We start from the raw sequence: 17511 nt of genomic DNA on the forward strand, positions 1-17511 counted from the left end.
TTTCTCTTGTGTTATTCTTTACCTTTTACTTCATAATTAAAACTAGCGAATACCACAGGAGGTATGGAAATACCACAAAAGGAACCTTTAGTTAGATCAACCCACTTACCTCCTATCACCGATCCAATCGGTCAAGGCACCGCTATAGCATGATGAACCGTGCAGTAACAATTGGGTATGTCTTTTCTTTTATCATCAGGTCATCTTGTTCTTAAGAGTCTCGATAGAAAAAGTTTTTTACAATATCCACAAATATAAATAGAAGTACTTTTTTCCTACATGGTTTTTGTCTTCAATTTTCTATATCAGAATATTCTACTTAATAAAAGAGGATAACTTGGTCTTCACTGATTTCCTTTTGTTTTCTTTTTCTTATACTTTTATATTATCGTATACAACATTTTTTTCAGTGAATCACGTCAAGATGTCTATCGAGAATATTGTTACTGATTCGAAGGCTGCTGGTGAAGTAGTCAAGAACTCTGCTGCCACTCTTGGTGAATCTTCTACAGATGAAGGTGGCGTTACTCAAGAAGTAATAACTGAAGAAGACTATGATGCTATGAGCATCGTAAATGATGGTGAACATGTGCAAAACTCTCAGGCCCCGAGCGTTGGTACTGCTTCTGGGTGACAGATGAAACATTCGTTTTGGACACCATTGAGGACTTCCGCAAGTAGCTGGTTGAGGATATTGGTAAGTTATCTCGTGCTCGTGCAAGTGGTGACATGAACGCGTTTGATGCTGCGATGGTGAAAATGGACAAAACTCGCAGAGCAATTCACAGCTTGGAAGCGAATGCAGCTCTGTTGAGGAAGGGTTCCGAAGACATTTTGTCTATTGGGAATGGTAGTGCAAGTAGACTTTTTGACCAGGTTGGTGAAAGACGTGGGTTGACGCTGAACCGAAGAGACTTGCCAAAATTTCAATTTGAGCTCTGACGTCTTCAAACGTTACGCGAACGAAGAGGCGTTTGAGTCGGTCGACCATTACTTACGAACCTTTGAACAAATCGTAAAATCTTCGTCGATCCGAGATATGGAGCGTTATTGGAGTGACCTTATTCCTCTGTGCCTTCCCCCAGGCGATGCCGCATAGGTAGACAAGACGTTATTGAGTTGTTCCTCTTGGTCCACTGCTAAGGAAGAATTCCGCAAGTACTATGGCTCAAGAACTGCCAAACGTCGATTTGTCGAGCAAGTGTACACAATGAATATGGCTCGGAAGGATAACATCATCGATTATTCCAGGAGATTTCTTGTAAAGAGGCAGGAGGTTGGTGTTACTTACAACTCTGAACGGAAATTACAACAAGATAAACTAGACTACTTTTATTAAAACAAGAGAAAAGTATAATATACAGGAAAAAACAGATAAAAAAAAACACTAAAGATATTATGAATTGAGAAGCAGGCCATATTTATATGTTTATCGAATGAAACCTCTCTAATGAAAAGTAATTCACTCATTACATTTCTTCAGATGATGCATGAGGCGGGCATCCCCAGCACGGATGAAGGCGTGGCCGATCGATTTTTAACTTCCTTGCTTCCTCCAGTTCAAACGGTACTACGTCTGTCCATGGCTACTGTCATGATCCTAATAAATTCACCTAGGATCTTTGATCATATTTACTGTTTCACCTATTCAACGAGGATAACCTCCTCCGACGTCAAATAATAACACCCACCAAACAAACACACAACGGTTGTCAACACATATTCCCTCCGGGATCCCCGTCAAAGATATGTATAAAAGATACTAAATCTCAAATGAAATAAAACAGAATCTTAATCCAGTCTCGCTATTTCTAAAGAAGACTTATTCAATTTATCATTTTTATAATTTTGATTTCGATAAGAATCACATTTTTTTTAGCGAACTCTGTTTGTTAACCTCAATTCAACCAATCAAAACACTCTCAATCACTTATCACTACGGCCAACACGAGAAGCATGGATCAACAACTCGAAGAATCTTCAATCAACCATCATTCAATGGATCAACATTCACAACATGATGAACATGAAGATAATGCTATTTTTGACATGATGGATGATATCATCACTGAAGATATCAGTCTAGATACTCTCAGACAACGACTCAAAGAAATCAGCAATCAAATTGGCCGTGGTATATTACATAACATGCCTCGATCATCTATTGAACCATTAGAAGCAGAATCGGAATGCTTGATCAAATGCATCAAATATATGGAAGAAATGAAGCATTTACATTCACCAGCAAGCATTTCTCTCAAAGAAGATGAATTGCACAATAACAAAAGTACTCATCCTAGCGATTTGCATGAACACCGTATACCAAATGACTTGCCTTATTGGCAGTGGACCGGCAACAAATGGAATGATGATACAACTGTCCACGAGACCATTCAAGACATCTTGGACAATTTCAAAATGCAAGTGGAAGCGGCTAACCTGGACATCAACTATCACTGGCAAAGACTTATGCCATTACGAATGAATAGGGATCAACGATCGTGGTTTAGTACAACTTTGAAAGGAAGAACGCTCACCTGGGAAGAAGTCAGAGATATTGTCATCAAGACATACGCCACGGAAGATGTCGCACAAGAAATAGACAACATGGATAGGTTACTCAACCTAAGAATGCTACCCAATGAATCCGTCGACGCTTTCACAGATAAGTTCGAACGACTTAGACGAGCAGCGAAATGGGACAACGATCTGAAGACTGCTACTACCTATATTCCGACGAGCTTTGTTACCAAATCTGCGCACCGAAGTAGCAAGGTCACTCCTCAACCTACCTCGAAACGAACAAGATAAGGTTGGAAAGGTGGCTAGCAAAGCAAGAATGGTTATCTCGTCAAGTATCTGTACTGGCATGTTACCCAGCATAAGCATGCAGAATCACACATCATCCAACTTCCCTACGAACAACAGCAGCAACAGAAGCACAATCTCGTTCGTACACCGCAGCACCAATCCCAATGCCGTCAGATCTAACCAGACGACCTTAGGAATCAATAAAAACGCACTGGCCAGCACCAAAAGAAGAGAGCAATGCATGATTCATGGTAAAGGAAGTCATAACACCGAACAGTGTAAGAAGTACAAAGAACTTATGGCTACTAGTCATCCAGCAGCAACTCAAGCACTTAACACCAACAGTACTACAACTGGTACATATGGAGCTCAACAGGACAAGTCGCAGAATACCGATACAAACCGTAACATTTGTTTCAACTGCTCGGCCAATGTTCCTTGGACAAGGGAACATGCTTCAATATGCATTCGCGACAAACAACAAAAATACAATAATAAATCTAAGCATTCTTACAAACAACAGGAACAACAACCCACCAGAGCTCTCAGATCCGCACATTTTTTGCCAAACACAACTTCAATGCTCTCAAAATATGCTCCATCTGACGACGAACTACAATTCGATCACAAAAATAACGAAATGGATATAGACGAAAAACGCTATCCAGTTAACTACGACTGTAAGCATCATTACATGAACATATAGAATGAAAGTATTAGTAATATTGACTATTCTATTATTATACCTATCACTATAGATGGAATCAATACTCCTCGTGCATTACTTGACACAGGATCCTCACATAGCTGTTTAGATAATAATTTCGTTCATACATACAATATTCCTATTAATAAAAACACTTCTGGACCTGTTTCTTTGGCTACTGCTGGCAGTAGTACAGTGACTCACGGTACCACTTTGCACCCATTAAACATATGCTATGACAATGGAAACAATATAATCAATTGGTCACATATTTTCAATATTATACCATTATCATTAGGTACACAAGTAGTCATCGGCATGGATCTTATTGCTCATCTAGGTATATCAGTCACTGGACTTGCGCTCCACCATCCTGACAGAAAACCACAGCTTGACAAAGAGATGACTGATGACACACCTGAACCAAATAACTCTCCCTATGGAACTATAGAACAGCAGCAATTCTTTCAACAGGCAATACAACCTTTCCTTAATAAGAATGCAGCCATACCAAAAACATCTTTTTGCACCGTTCCAGAATCAGTGATTCGACTAGATACTCTACCTGGAAAAACGGCTTACCGATCACCATACAAAATTGCTCACAGTCTACTACCAATTATGCGAGAAAGCGTTAACACTTGGTTAAAAGACAAAGTAATTGAACGAGCTTCTCCTAACTCAGAATGGAATTCACCTTTGACACTAGCACCAAAGAAGGATTTCCTCGGCAATCGAACAAGTCACAGGCCATGTTTAGACCCCAGATTACTAAACTCAATTCTCATCTCAAACGATCGCCATCCCATACCAAAAGTGGAAGATATCTTTGAACACCTTCAAGGTTCAACTATTTTCAGCACACTAGATTTACGACAAGCCTTTCATCGCTTTCAAGTCTATGAACCGCACCGAGTCAAAACAACTTTCACATTCGAAGGTCAACAATATCAATTCCGCGGATGCCCATTTGGATTGAAGCATATATCATCACGCTATCAACGTGTAGTCAATTCAGTACTTCATGATCTGCCATATGCACAAGCCTTCGTAGATGATATTATCATATTTTCATCAACCTACAAACAGCATATACAGCATGTACAAACTGTAATACAAAGACTCACTGATGTCAATCTAATACTCAATCCCGACAAATGTCACTTTGCCCAAACATGCGTTTACCTTCTTGGATTTTGTGTTGACGCACAAGGCTCAAAGCTCGACCCTAGAAAAGTCTCCAACGCACTATCTTGGCCACAACCAACTACAGGAAACAAATACAACGTTTCCTTGGACTGGTCAACTACTTCCGTCGCTACATACCTAACATTTCTCAAACAACAGCACCCCTAGATCAAATACGCTCCGCAGATAAACTGGCTAATTTATGGACAGCCCAGCATGAAAAAGAAGCATTCCAAAAATTAAAGGTACTACTCTCATCGGCACCCATACTTCACCATCCAGACTATCAGCAACCGTTTTACATCGCAACAGGCGCCAACAACTACTCAATAGGCGCTGTGCTCTATCAGATTATAAATAAAGAAACAAAATACATCGGATTCATGGCACGTTCATTAACTGGATCAGAAAAGAAGTACTCCACGACCAAAAGAGAACTACTAGCCATCATATTTGCATTGAAGAAATTCCATCCATTCCTATGGGGAAAGCACTTCACATTATACACCGATCACAAAGCACTCATGTACTTACATTCACAGCCAATAGCTAATTCTATGATGATAAACTGGCTTGACACAATACTTGATTACGATTTTACCATCATTCATCGACCCGGACTAAAAAATATACTACCAGATCACCTATCGCGTTTATTCCAACCTGAACAAACGCTGGGGAAGGATGAAACTACTAAACTGAAGCCAACAACATTAATCACTACTACACGAAAAATCAATGAAAATGGATCTGTAGCTACAATGCGTACAATAATGCCAGCTGATATGATCACACCTTCACCAGAAGAACGACCAGAATTGCTACTGAAGACGCATTTACAAGGTCACCGTAGTGCTAAATACATGGTCACAGCCCTTCACAGCGACAATATACATTGGACCAAAGTGCATCAAGAGGCAAAAAACACAGTGAACAACTGTCCTGACTGTCAAAGATTCAACTTGGCAAAACACGGTTACCACCCTCTTAAATCAATACAAGCAGATGCACCGTGGGACCATGTCTGTATAGATACTGCAGGACCATTCCCAACATCAATTGAAGGCAATAATTATATTTTAGTAGTAGTAGATGCATTAACTAGATTTTGCATTACATATCAGAGCACTACCCGACAAAGCCGCCTTAACCATTGCACTCACCCTGAGAAATATCTTCTCACTCTTCGGTCGACCCAAAATCATTCAAAGCGATAACGGCACCGAATACGTTAACCAAATAGTACAGCTTTACATCCAACACTCAATCAGGCATTGACCACAGACTTGTCACAAGCTACCATCCACGGGCAAACGGCATTGTCGAACGCTGGGTAGGAAAAACTAGAGCTATCATTCACAAGAGACTCCAAGGAAAAAAGGATAACTGGGACCTGTACATAGACAGTACTCAAGAAGATCTCAACGTGACTCACACTAGCATACATGGTTCACAGCCATTCTCTCTGATGTACGCACGACGACCCAATGACAACTTGGACTACACAAATATCACTGATAAGACCTATCAACCACAGTACAAAAAACGGCGTCAAGAACGTGTTACTGAATTCAACAACACTATTATACCCGTGATACGCAAAAAGATTGCTACATCACAACAAGCATCTCAACAAAGATTCAACAGCACGCACCATATCATTGAAGACATACCTGCCAACAGTCAAGTATTGATCAAAAATGTTAACCGTACAACTAAAAGCGACCCTCTCTACGTCGGCAACTACACAGTTTTACGCAAGACCAGAGGAGGAAGCTATGTACTCAAGGACGGCACAGGTGCACTACTACCAAGGGACATACCACCTTCACACTGTGGTATTTGACGACTTGTAGAGTTAAAATCACTTAATTAAAACAGTAAAAAGTTAACGAGATCAAACTAGTAGGTCTTTATTTTGAATAAAGTTAAGTTCAAAGAGAAGAAAAATATCTACTGCAAAAATTTAAATATCTTCTTCATATTGCGGAACCTAGAAACTGACAGTTGAGTTATTCTACTGAAAGAAGACGTACGTCTTCTGAACCGTAAAAGGATAGAATTCCCCCTTGAGGAGATTACGCATCTACCCGGAGCGGGTGGATTTGTAAATGTATCCATGGCTTGGTCTAGTGATCATGCAACTAACCTATTTTCTCGTGCTAACCATTATGTAGCACTGCTTGCAGGAAAATAGTATTAATTAGGAAAATGGTATTCGTGCGTGGTATTTGAGTTGAGTGAACAGTTATTGTAAAGGATGATCACGTAATCATTCTTTATGCCGAAGGCAGAGAATAGTTCTTATAACCTATTATACCTTGGTGTTGAATCAATATATCCTGCATGTGCATATATTAATTCTACTGTTGTATCCAACAGCATATTACTCTTGGATTATTACTGATATATCCAGTTACTTTAAAAGACTTATAAAAATAAAATAAGACAGTAAAATGACCAGACACAACAAAGATACTCTTTATTCAAGTTTGTTGAGAATGATACTTTTATATGAGAAACGGGGTTATTAACGGGTATTCAACTATTAATACAACTGAACTAAAACTATCATGAGAATGATAAGATCTTAGCCGCAAGCGGGTGTCAAAGTAGATGTGTGTCAGATTGTCAAGCAGGTACTGAAGTCGTTCTGTAGTTTAAGACGAATAGTTGTATCTTGGATACAACAATTACATAATACTGAAATAAGAGACTACGGATCCTTATGAAGGTTAGAATAACCGCGAGTGATCCAGAACAATTCTTTTCTTTTACGCAAGAATATTTCATCTGTATATCCGAGACAACATTGTATTAGTAATTGACTTCATTTAGAAGTAAGATATAGTATTTGGATTTGATTAAATCAGACAACTTTATTTAGCAGATCAAACCACAATGCACAAATCTTAGTTACTCGGCCATTATCTAACATGTTGATCCATTACATTAATTCTTCACATCCTAACAGAATTTATAAGTCTTGAACGGAGACATTGGCAGAATCTAGGAATAGTTTATCCCGAATCTGTCGAGGTACGGGTCACCCGAACCTTTAGTCAGATCGACTCACTTACCTCCTTTTACCGATCCAGTCGGTCAAGGCACCGCTATAGCATGATGAACCGTGCAGTAACAATTGGGTATGTCTTTTCTTTTATCATCAGGTCATCTTGTACCTAAGAGTCTCGATAGAAAAAGTTTTTTACAATATCCACAAATTTAAATAGAAGTGCTTTTTTCCTACATGGTTTTTGTTTTCAATTCTTTATCAGAATATTCTACTGAATAAAAGAAGATAACTTGGTCTTCACTGATTTCCTTTTGTTTTCTTTTCTCTTTATATTTCTATCTTATTCATATACAGTAGTCATTAACATAGGTGTTGCTACCTGAACATCCTTCGGTTTTACCTCCGGATTTACCATCATCTCATTGGTAAAACCGCCATACGACGATACCTACTGCTTTAATTTTTGTCTATGGCAAGATGATTAATCATCCTTTTGTAAAGGGCCTGGTACACTGCGGTTGCTAGTGTTCTGGTAATACGACCAGTTGGTTCGGGAGAGGTTTGCCTGCCTATACCTTTCATGGATTGCCCTATGGACGATCTTCTCCTACAGCGCTGTAGCTTCTAGTTTTAAAGACACCAACTGGATAATAGCTTACTTTGTCGCCAATACGCTGCTTCTCGGTTTAGATACACCATAGGTTTTTCGATAGGAATACCGTAGAATAAAATTTTCCAAAATCCTATCATTAACAAAGCAGAAATAAAAAATAAAAGCAGAAACTTAATAATGCCCAAATGCCTCAGCAGTAAGTACTGAATCAGATTGTGAGGATAGCGTTTCCAGGCAGAAGCAGCAGGGTTTGGTACCTTTTATAGGAGCAGAGCGTCTGTGCTTCGTTTCGAGGCAAAATGATAAAAGGGAAAGTAAACTGCACATTCAAATCTGCTAACGAGCAGGGCAGCTTCATGAGAAGATATAGAGAACGTCTTTACACAGTCAGCAAGATGGTTGCGATACAACATCGAGCCGATGGATAAGACTCTTCAAGGAAGCTCCCAAAGAATGGTATTATGACAATGGTGTCTAACTGGCAGAAACAGAGGTAAAGGCCAAAACACTTACGTACTAATTGTTAAAGCAAGCCATAACCACCTGTGGCCACATTGCTGAGTATAATGCCATAGTATCAAATCAATCTTTTCGACAAGTGGAACGATTTAGATTAGTTTAACAATCTCTCTCAAGTTAGTTTCCTTATAACTTTTAGATGATTCCTTCCTATGCAATTTTATCATTTCTCAACGATGTGTGACCATTTTGTAACCGATGCTTCTCATCGTCACATGAGTTGGACATTCATTCAATTGTCTTATTTGAGCCTAACAACAGTCGGGAGTGATATTGACTTGATGAATGGTATGCCACGACTGACATGCACGAGTCTCATTCACCTTTGACGGTATTTAACAATTTTGCTTTTGGAGCTCAAGTACTCTGCTATTAAGTACAAAGAGACGGACATTTTCCAGTATATCTCATGTTAGAAGAGCAAGAATACGAACTTATCGTAATTCGAAATGAACAAGTTGCATTCTTTTCTTCAAAAATGACAGAACTCGTCTATGCTACTGTAATTTGTTGAATAACATATCTTACAAATGAGCAAATTCGGCAAAGGATGTTTAAGGTTCAAATTTATTAGTAATTGCAGGAGGGGTAGGTCATATCAAATGAAGGTAAATGAACGTTGAATTATTGAAAGATTAAGCATTGACTTCAGCTGCAGTATTATGTGTCATTTCACGGCGCTTGATGGTAGTGGCGAGGACTTGCGATCGGAAAGAGAGGCCCTTTGTACGCTCAATTACCTGCTGATAAACAGATGTCACAGGTGTGTTCATGATGACGGTGTTTTCTTCAAAGTCAATCTTAGCATCAACACGAGTGTCTCTAATCAAGTTAACAATCCATTTTTCACCTTCCTCTTCAGATAAATTCAATCTCTGTGACATTTCCCTAGATGGAAACAAGGAAAATAAATATGAACGAGTGTTAGTTGCAATCATTACAACGCAGTTTAAAATGTTTGCGCAGCATACTTAATGTCTATCTTCTGGTGAATTCTACAGTATGTCTCGGAAATGAATTGTCTTGCACTTTCCATAAAATCTTCGTGTGTAGCAGCCAAGAAAAAGTCGTTGCTCAAAACACCTTCACACTCCTTCAATTTCTTCTGAGCTCCCTCGAAATCAAATCGAACAAAAAGAGCTTCGACAAACTCCGTAACAGGGTCTCGGTACTCGTATGATTCTTGTTCAATAATCTTTACCAATTCCTTCATTTGATTCTTCCTGCGCTTATTAGTGACAACAGCCGTTGCAAGATAACGTAAGATCCAAGGGCAGGAGGTTTGTATAGTATTAATATATTGAGGAGTGAGAAACATGTCGACGATGCCGTCTCGGCCTTTAGGATGATTGAAAAAGACAAATAGAGACCAGTGAAGTAACCAAGTACGTTGCTGAAGTTGTTGAAGAGGTGTTGTGAAATTCTAATTCATCAATGTTTAAACCGATTATTAAATACTGTATTGATAACAGGTGTTTAAATTTCTTCCTACCTTTTGATCAATGATCTCTCTCAACTTTTGCATTTCATCCAATGCTGCATCCCAGTTACCGGTTAAGATCTCTGCAGCCATTTTGCCCCAAGTAGCAGATAAAGAGCGTTCTGAATCAGTTGACTATACACCGTGTGATTAATATATTACTAGTGTCTCAAAATAAGGCATAGAGGTTTATATCTACTTACTAAGACACGGTAGTGATAAAGATAATCAGCAGCTCCTCCGTAATCACCGCAGTTGTATTGGAATTGACCAAACTCGTATAAAATCTCAATGGAATCTTCAGTGAACTGATAATTATCCTTCAAGTATTGTAAATTTTGAGCCTTGTCTTGACGGAGAGCAGCAATAACTTCCGGCTTTTCAAGGATGTCCATGACTTTCTGAGCTTTGTTTCTGAAATCTTCCATTTGTAACAAAACCTTTTCTCTCTTTTCGGTAAACTCTTGAAAATGCAAAAGAAATCATGTTTGTGTGAGAAAACATTGCCGAATTGGACAGTTTTTTTCTCAATAGCTTACCCTTTGGTGCGTCATCGGTCTTATTGATAGTCTTATACAGATCAAGAACAAAATCAACCATATTTGAGTTTTTGAATAAGTCATATTTGGCTTGAAGTAAATCTTTAGGAGCATAAACCTAAATAACGTTGATTGGGTTGGAGAATGAAACATAAGCTTTCAATCGACTTCGAATAGAAGTGTATACATGGCGTTTTTCAAAATATTGCTTTACTTCTTTCAACTCTAAGAATTCAATAAGAGGAAAAACAAGATGACGATCCAAAAAAGGAATCAGCTTCATAGTCAAATCATGTGTGGCAGCCATATTGAACAAAATTTCAGTGAATAATGCTGAAAGGAAGACGAAAGAAACACGTTGGGGAATTAAAAAAAGGGCAAAAATTTTGGAAGGCTTGCACCAAGGAAATGTCAAGGCACAGTCACTCGAAAACAAAAATCAAAACTTTGTGTGGAATGATTCAACATTGTGCTTTATTCATAGATGGTTTTTTTGCAGGAAGTGGTGCTTCATGGCTTTGCCACTGCGTATGTCGATCTGGTATCCAGCTTAATATGTTATTCATTCTTGTATCAGTAAGAGTATTACTCGCCTTATCAGGTTGGTTTTCCACTTTGTTTTCCACTTTGGGACTTAACTGGGGCGACGTTAGGCTGAACCCTCTGGAAGATGGCCTCTTTTTTTTAAACGTTTTCGTATTATCTTCGCTGTTACAACCATCTATAATCTTCTCTAAGCGCAAAGAGACAGGTTCTTTTTTGCGAAATGGATATGGTAACGTCATTTCTTGCAGAATAGATGCATCAGGAGGGTTGATGTAATTATGTGTTTCTATTGGGGTTGGAATGTAAAAACTCGAAGATTTGCCTATCACTGCAGGTTTTTCTTTAAATGCAAAAGTACACGCCAAATGCTCTCTTCTTTGAAATTAATGAATAATAGTCAGTCCACGATCAATTACCATAGTGATCAATCTTCATCTTTTTAATAGATCCAAGTTTATGGATACTTACATCTATTTCAATAGGAATGTTAGTAAAATGACAATATGCTGAGATTGGAGTAAATTTACATTGTTATGCGTATCTAATTCTATTCTACCATCTCTAAATGACGATTTATCTGTGGTCGAGGTAGCAGTGGTTGCTACTGTCACTATCGTATGGGATGACAAGCTTTTTTTTAAGGAAGGTATTGGTTTTACCGTATCATTAACATGCCTAGAAAAGGCTGAAGGCTGCTCGCCACTTATACTTGAAAGTGAATGCTGGCTATTCTCCACGTCAAATTGATCAAATGTTTTTTGCAATAATTCTTCTGTTTTTTGAGACATATTGTCATCCTCGACCACCAATGAGTGCAGCTGCTTCTCTACATTCGATTTTGCTGATATGTAGACAGAATTACTACTATTCGCGGGAAGCTGGGTTTGGTAATGGCTGCTCTGTACGCTTGATGAAGATCGATTGTGGGTAGATATACTACTGTTCTGTCGACTGAATGAAGAAAAAGGAGATGGTCGACGTCTAACTTGTGCTGATTCCATATATTGCCTGTAGCCTCAGAGAAGGGTTATGCTTAAAAGAAAGATGCCTGCGGTTTTTTTAATCCAACAAAAAAAAAAAAAAAAGGACATACTGTTAGGGCAATCTGAAACCTACCAAAAGCCATCGAAAGAAAAGTAGCATGATTGCCTGAATGGAAGATAATGTAAGTTACCGAGTACCACAAATAGACGAGCTACGTAACTACAATCAATGCGCTTGGCAATTTGCTATCAAATCAAAATCTTGAATCTGTCTGCGTGGAAACAGTTTGAGGAACTAAACAGATCATAAACTATTTAGCCCCATTGCATCTTACATATAGTGTCTTAGCAGCAACAATAGAACATTTGAGAAATATTATATGAATTGGAGTAATTTTTTTGGTGCAAGCGAATTGAAGACATTGCTGAACGGCTTACGACTACCAGTTTAGGCGAGAAGTTATGGTTCACAGTACCACAAATAAGAGGAAGCAGAAGAGGAACATGGGCGCTGCAGGTCCTTTCCGTTAGGTAGTGTATCTTTGGGCTAAGAAATTATGGTGACCTGTTTGCGTTAAACATATAAAGGAACTCTAGATTGCTTGTTAAATCTGTCGACTATCGATATAGCAAATGACATTTTGAATTATTTCTTATCCGAACGTTTTCTTCCACCTTTTGTTCGCTTGATTATTGGGAATCTTCGGTCAAATTACTATATTTCAAACAGTTGCTGTAAACCATTTCAAAAATGTTATATAATCCAGAAATATGGTTATAAATTTAAATTTTCATTATTTTTAACACAAATAATGGAATAATGTTTTACCAGTTTCGCGGTGAAGCTGATTACTGCTGAGTTCCTTATTTTTACCCCGTATGGATTTATTGAAACGGTTGTCGCTCAATATTATGGTTGATAATAACAACTTCAGTGGCAGTAGTAGGAGCCAAAACAGACATCGTATTTCAGCTTATATCATGCACATGGTAATAACGGCAACAGGAGAATTTTTAAAAAAGAAATGGCCCCAAACGTATGACCTATCGTCCCCATCTTCAACAGCTATCACAACAGTTGCGTTTGCAACCCTCAGTACTAGATCATCCGAGACAGATTCGAAGTATAACAATTGATCGTTGCTCTAACTTTATGAGCGTTGCTGCTAACGGCAATGTTACGAACCTGTTGGCTCACTTGTATAAAGCAAAAACAACGTCCTGAAGTAAACTACCCTTCGTAAATATGAATCGAATAATAACGAAGTCTTCCTAAAATAGAGGAATATATAAATCTATTTGTCTACAGCGTGCCAAATTTGCAAAGGATTACTTTCGAAAATGCTATTCGACAAGAATTTGGACCCACTAGGCAAGTTGAGTGGTTTGGTCCTTCATGGGTAAAACAGAATAATATAGAAAAAATGAACGCTTGAGGCAGAAACGAACTGAATTTTATAAATGTTTGTTTCAAAGTCTACACATTGGTTCCATCTCCAACTTAGAATACCTAACGAGTTCGCTGGTCAAGAAGTCCGTTTTATATGGAATTCAGATAGTGAAGCCATGATTTGGAGCATTGAGAGAGTCGCTTTACAAGGCTTGACAGGCGGAGCAGGCAGTGATGCACGACATGAGTATATATTAACAACGCAGGCTGAAGGAGGGGAATTTGTGCAGTTGTATATTGAAATGGCTTGTAATGTTTGGTGCAAGTAACGGGTTGATCGGTCCACTTGATAGCAACAGATTCTTTAACTTAAATGAAGTGGTACGAGGAGAATTCTAGAATTAGTCTGTATCTAAAACTTAACACACTGCCTTTATGTGAATTTAGGCTCTTGCTGTACCGAACAAGTTGGCATGAGACCTATTCTATGACTATCAAATAATTCTCGGCATGGCGAGAGACTTACCAGAAGATTCATTACGCGGATTGCAGGCTCTCTTTGCAGCCAACAAAATATTGAATGTCTTCAACCCTAACGACGAAGAGTTAATTGACAATGCTATAATGCAAGGCCTTACTGTATCGCGAGAGTTCCTAGCATGCAAGAACGGTGATGCTCCAGCATACTATTTATGCCGTTGGTCATTGTCACATTGACACTGCTTGGTTATGGCCCTTTGAAGAGACCATCCTCAAAGTCGCTCGTAGTTGGACAGCTCAGATTCAACTAATGGACCAATATTCGGAATATAAGTTCGTTTGATCTCAAGCACAACAATATCAATGGATCAAAGATCACTATCCTCCTTTGTACAATCGAATCAAGGAAAAAGTCAGTTTGAATCAATTCTCACCAACGGGTGGCGCTTGGGTTGAAATGGATACTCATATGCCTTGTAGAGAATCACTGGTGCGTTAATTTTTACTGGGCCAGCACTTTTCTAAATCTGAATTTGGAAAACGTTGTAATGTCAGTTGGTTGCCGGATTCCTTTGGATATTCCTCACAGCTACCTCATTAATGAAGCAAGCAGATATGCCATATTTCTTTACGCAAGAGTTGTCGTGGAACAATGTGAATAAATTCCCTTTGACTACGTTTTGGCGGATAGGGCTAGACGGAACAAAAGTCAACACATATGGCGCCATCAGACACTTACAATAAACAGTGTGCTCCGGAAGAATCGCTGAGAAGCGTGAAAAATGATAAAGATAAGGTGTATTGGAACACTAGCCTACTGGTGTATGGTAATGGTGATGGAGGTGGGGGGAGGCCTTTACCGAGTATGATAGAAAGATTGAGAAAAATGAAGGGCGTGGTAAGCATTAATCCGTTTTGATTGTGTGACCCAATTCTCTTACAGTAGCATTCTTACCGTTTCAACGGTCGGATAGGATGGCTGACCCAAATGTAAAATAGCTTTACCAACGGATTTCTTTGCAAACATAGAAAGTACATCAGAGACTTTACCGTCATGGAAAGGAGAGCTTGTATATTCAACCCGTTTTTCTATTTCAGGTTGCCAGAAGGAAATAGGAAGAACACTAATTTATATGCCATTGTTGCTGTCAGTATTTTGAATGACATAGAGGTACATACACAACACAGGCCTTCTGTAAGAAACTCAATCGAACCTGTGAGTTTCTGCTTCGTGATCTCGAAATGATGGCTACTTTCGTGATGATCAATTTTGGTAATGAAAAACATAGTGATAACCGCAACAGCACAGACCTGTATCAATACCCTAAGGACGAAATAGACGACCTGTGGAAGATGACTTGTTTGCCTCAATTTCATGATGTGATATCGGGTTCATCCATTGAAATGGTGTACGAGGATTGTTTACAATTGTACACTAAAGTAGATAGACTGGTCAAACAAATGCGAGACAACCCAATCGACCGTCTATTGAGAATATCTTAAAAAGATAACAATACTTGGGATAAAAATCCACCTAGTGGCATCAATAGAAATAAAATACTGGATGAATTCGAATTGAGTAAAGAGCATGGCACTATGGATGCTGATGAAATATTGGAAAATACAACGTCAACACGATGCAGATAGAAGTGACGAGGAGAAATTAATTGTTGCTATAAACACTTTAGCATGGGATAGACAGGAAATTCTGGAAGTGCCTATCGCTTATTTGAGCAGCATCCCCATCGTCCCTAGTGCCATTTTCACTCAACAACAACAGTATTCAGCATTCGGATCTACAGGCTACATTCTTGTTGATGTGAAGGCTATGAGTGCTGTAATATGTGATATCAATAATTCTTCAACGTCGTCATTGCCTATTCCACTACAGCAACAGTGTAGCCAGGTGGCCAAAGTTCATACGGATCAATTCAATAATGTTGTCTTGGAAAACAATTATACTAAAGCTACATTCGATAACTCCGGACATTTAATTCAACTTTATGATAAGGAGATCGAGCGTGAAGTGATCAAGGTGAATGAACGCGGTAACGTTTTCAAACTGTACGAAGATGTTCCTCTCTTTTGGGATGCTTGGGATGTTGAGATTTACCATTTAGAAAAATATAAAGTGGTCGAGGAGGGATCCATTCAAATCCTTGAACAGGGCCCCCTTCGAGCATCCTTGTTGATTGAAAAACGTATCTCTAGTACAAGTCGCTTGCGTCAAACTGTGATACTTAGTTCAATTTCACGTCGCTTAGATTTCGATACTGAAGTAGATTGGAACGAAAACCGACAATTTTTAAAGGTAGAGTTTGCCTGGGATATCTTTACGGACGTGGTAAATTACGAATGCCAATATGGATATGTAACACGGCCCACCCATTACAATACAAGTTGGGAAGCAGCAAAATTTGAAGTGGTTGCCCAAAAATTCGCAGATATGTCCGAATATGGTTATGGAGTGGCTTAATTGAATGATTGTAAATACGGATATTCAGCCCATGGAGATAAGATACGCTTATCATTATTGCGTTCGTCGAAAGCCCCAGATTCAAACTGTGATATAGGACACCATTCGTTCAGATATGCTGTTTATCCCCATCCGCAGCACTTTTTACAATCAGACGTAGTTCAAGAAGGCTACAACTTTAATTCACCTTTATTAAGCAAGTGAGTTCTCTCTCTGCTGTTTGTGTGTTAGTGTGTCTGAGTATGTTATGTATCCTTCCATCCTTCCATTAAAACAGGATTATACCCAAGAGCGAAGTGTCCGCTTGCTCTGTACCACGCGCTTTTCCTACATTCAGAGCTGATAATGCTCGTAATGTGATAATAGACGCAATTAAAAAGGCGGAAAACTCAGATGAAATTATCATCAGATTATACGAAGCTTATGGGGGCCATACCAATGCTAGGTTAATGAGGTAAAAGAGAGGTTTTTTTCTGTTGTACTTCTGAACGTTACTTACTGAATCATGCAATTTTATTTTCAGCTCCAAGGCAATCAAAAAGAGCAATAAAATGCAATATTTTGGAGGATTTTATGGAAGACGTATCCACTAGTATTGCATCTACATTAGATAGGACTTTCAGTACTAATTTACGAGCTCTCGATGATGATATTTTAGAATTGCAACAACAGGAGCAGGAGAGGGAATTTAACAAAGGTTTATTGATCAAACTAAAACCCTTCGAGATAGTAACCTTGAAAATTGTATTCTAGTTACCGTGAAT

At 38.7% G+C, this 17511-nt stretch overlaps 2 protein-coding genes across 2 annotated transcripts; one reads left to right on the forward strand and one right to left on the reverse strand.

The window, feature by feature from the left end:
- Positions 1 to 9273: 9273 nt before the first annotated feature.
- Positions 9274 to 11229, reverse strand: BDF20DRAFT_864742 (eIF3 subunit 6 N terminal domain-containing protein). The gene is made up of 6 exons (XM_053080751.1): positions 11087 to 11229; positions 10873 to 10990; positions 10537 to 10796; positions 10346 to 10468; positions 9825 to 10276; positions 9274 to 9741 (listed from the first exon to the last, which is right to left on the reverse strand). Exons 1-6 carry the CDS (start codon positions 11177 to 11179, stop codon positions 9489 to 9491), a joined length of 1299 nt encoding a protein of 432 aa, XP_052937282.1. The 5' UTR covers positions 11180 to 11229; the 3' UTR covers positions 9274 to 9488.
- Positions 11230 to 11804: 575 nt separating this feature from the next.
- Positions 11805 to 17500, forward strand: BDF20DRAFT_905727 (galactose mutarotase-like domain-containing protein; the record flags this gene model as incomplete). Its single annotated transcript, XM_053083198.1, is given in 18 exon segments — positions 11805 to 11814; positions 11865 to 11908; positions 13468 to 13619; positions 13669 to 13801; positions 13878 to 14100; positions 14270 to 14430; positions 14474 to 14555; positions 14622 to 14761; positions 14786 to 14821; positions 14969 to 15183; positions 15305 to 15354; positions 15443 to 15544; positions 15581 to 15754; positions 15857 to 15899; positions 15919 to 16730; positions 16776 to 16947; positions 17025 to 17201; positions 17278 to 17500. 18 exon segments carry the CDS (start codon positions 11805 to 11807, stop codon positions 17498 to 17500), a joined length of 2949 nt encoding a protein of 982 aa, XP_052937283.1.
- Positions 17501 to 17511: the final 11 nt, after the last annotated feature.

Source organism: Mycotypha africana (genome assembly GCF_025528875.1).
Source record: "Mycotypha africana strain NRRL 2978 chromosome Unknown BDF20scaffold_4, whole genome shotgun sequence".
Lineage (NCBI taxonomy): Eukaryota > Fungi > Mucoromycota > Mucoromycetes > Mucorales > Mycotyphaceae > Mycotypha > Mycotypha africana.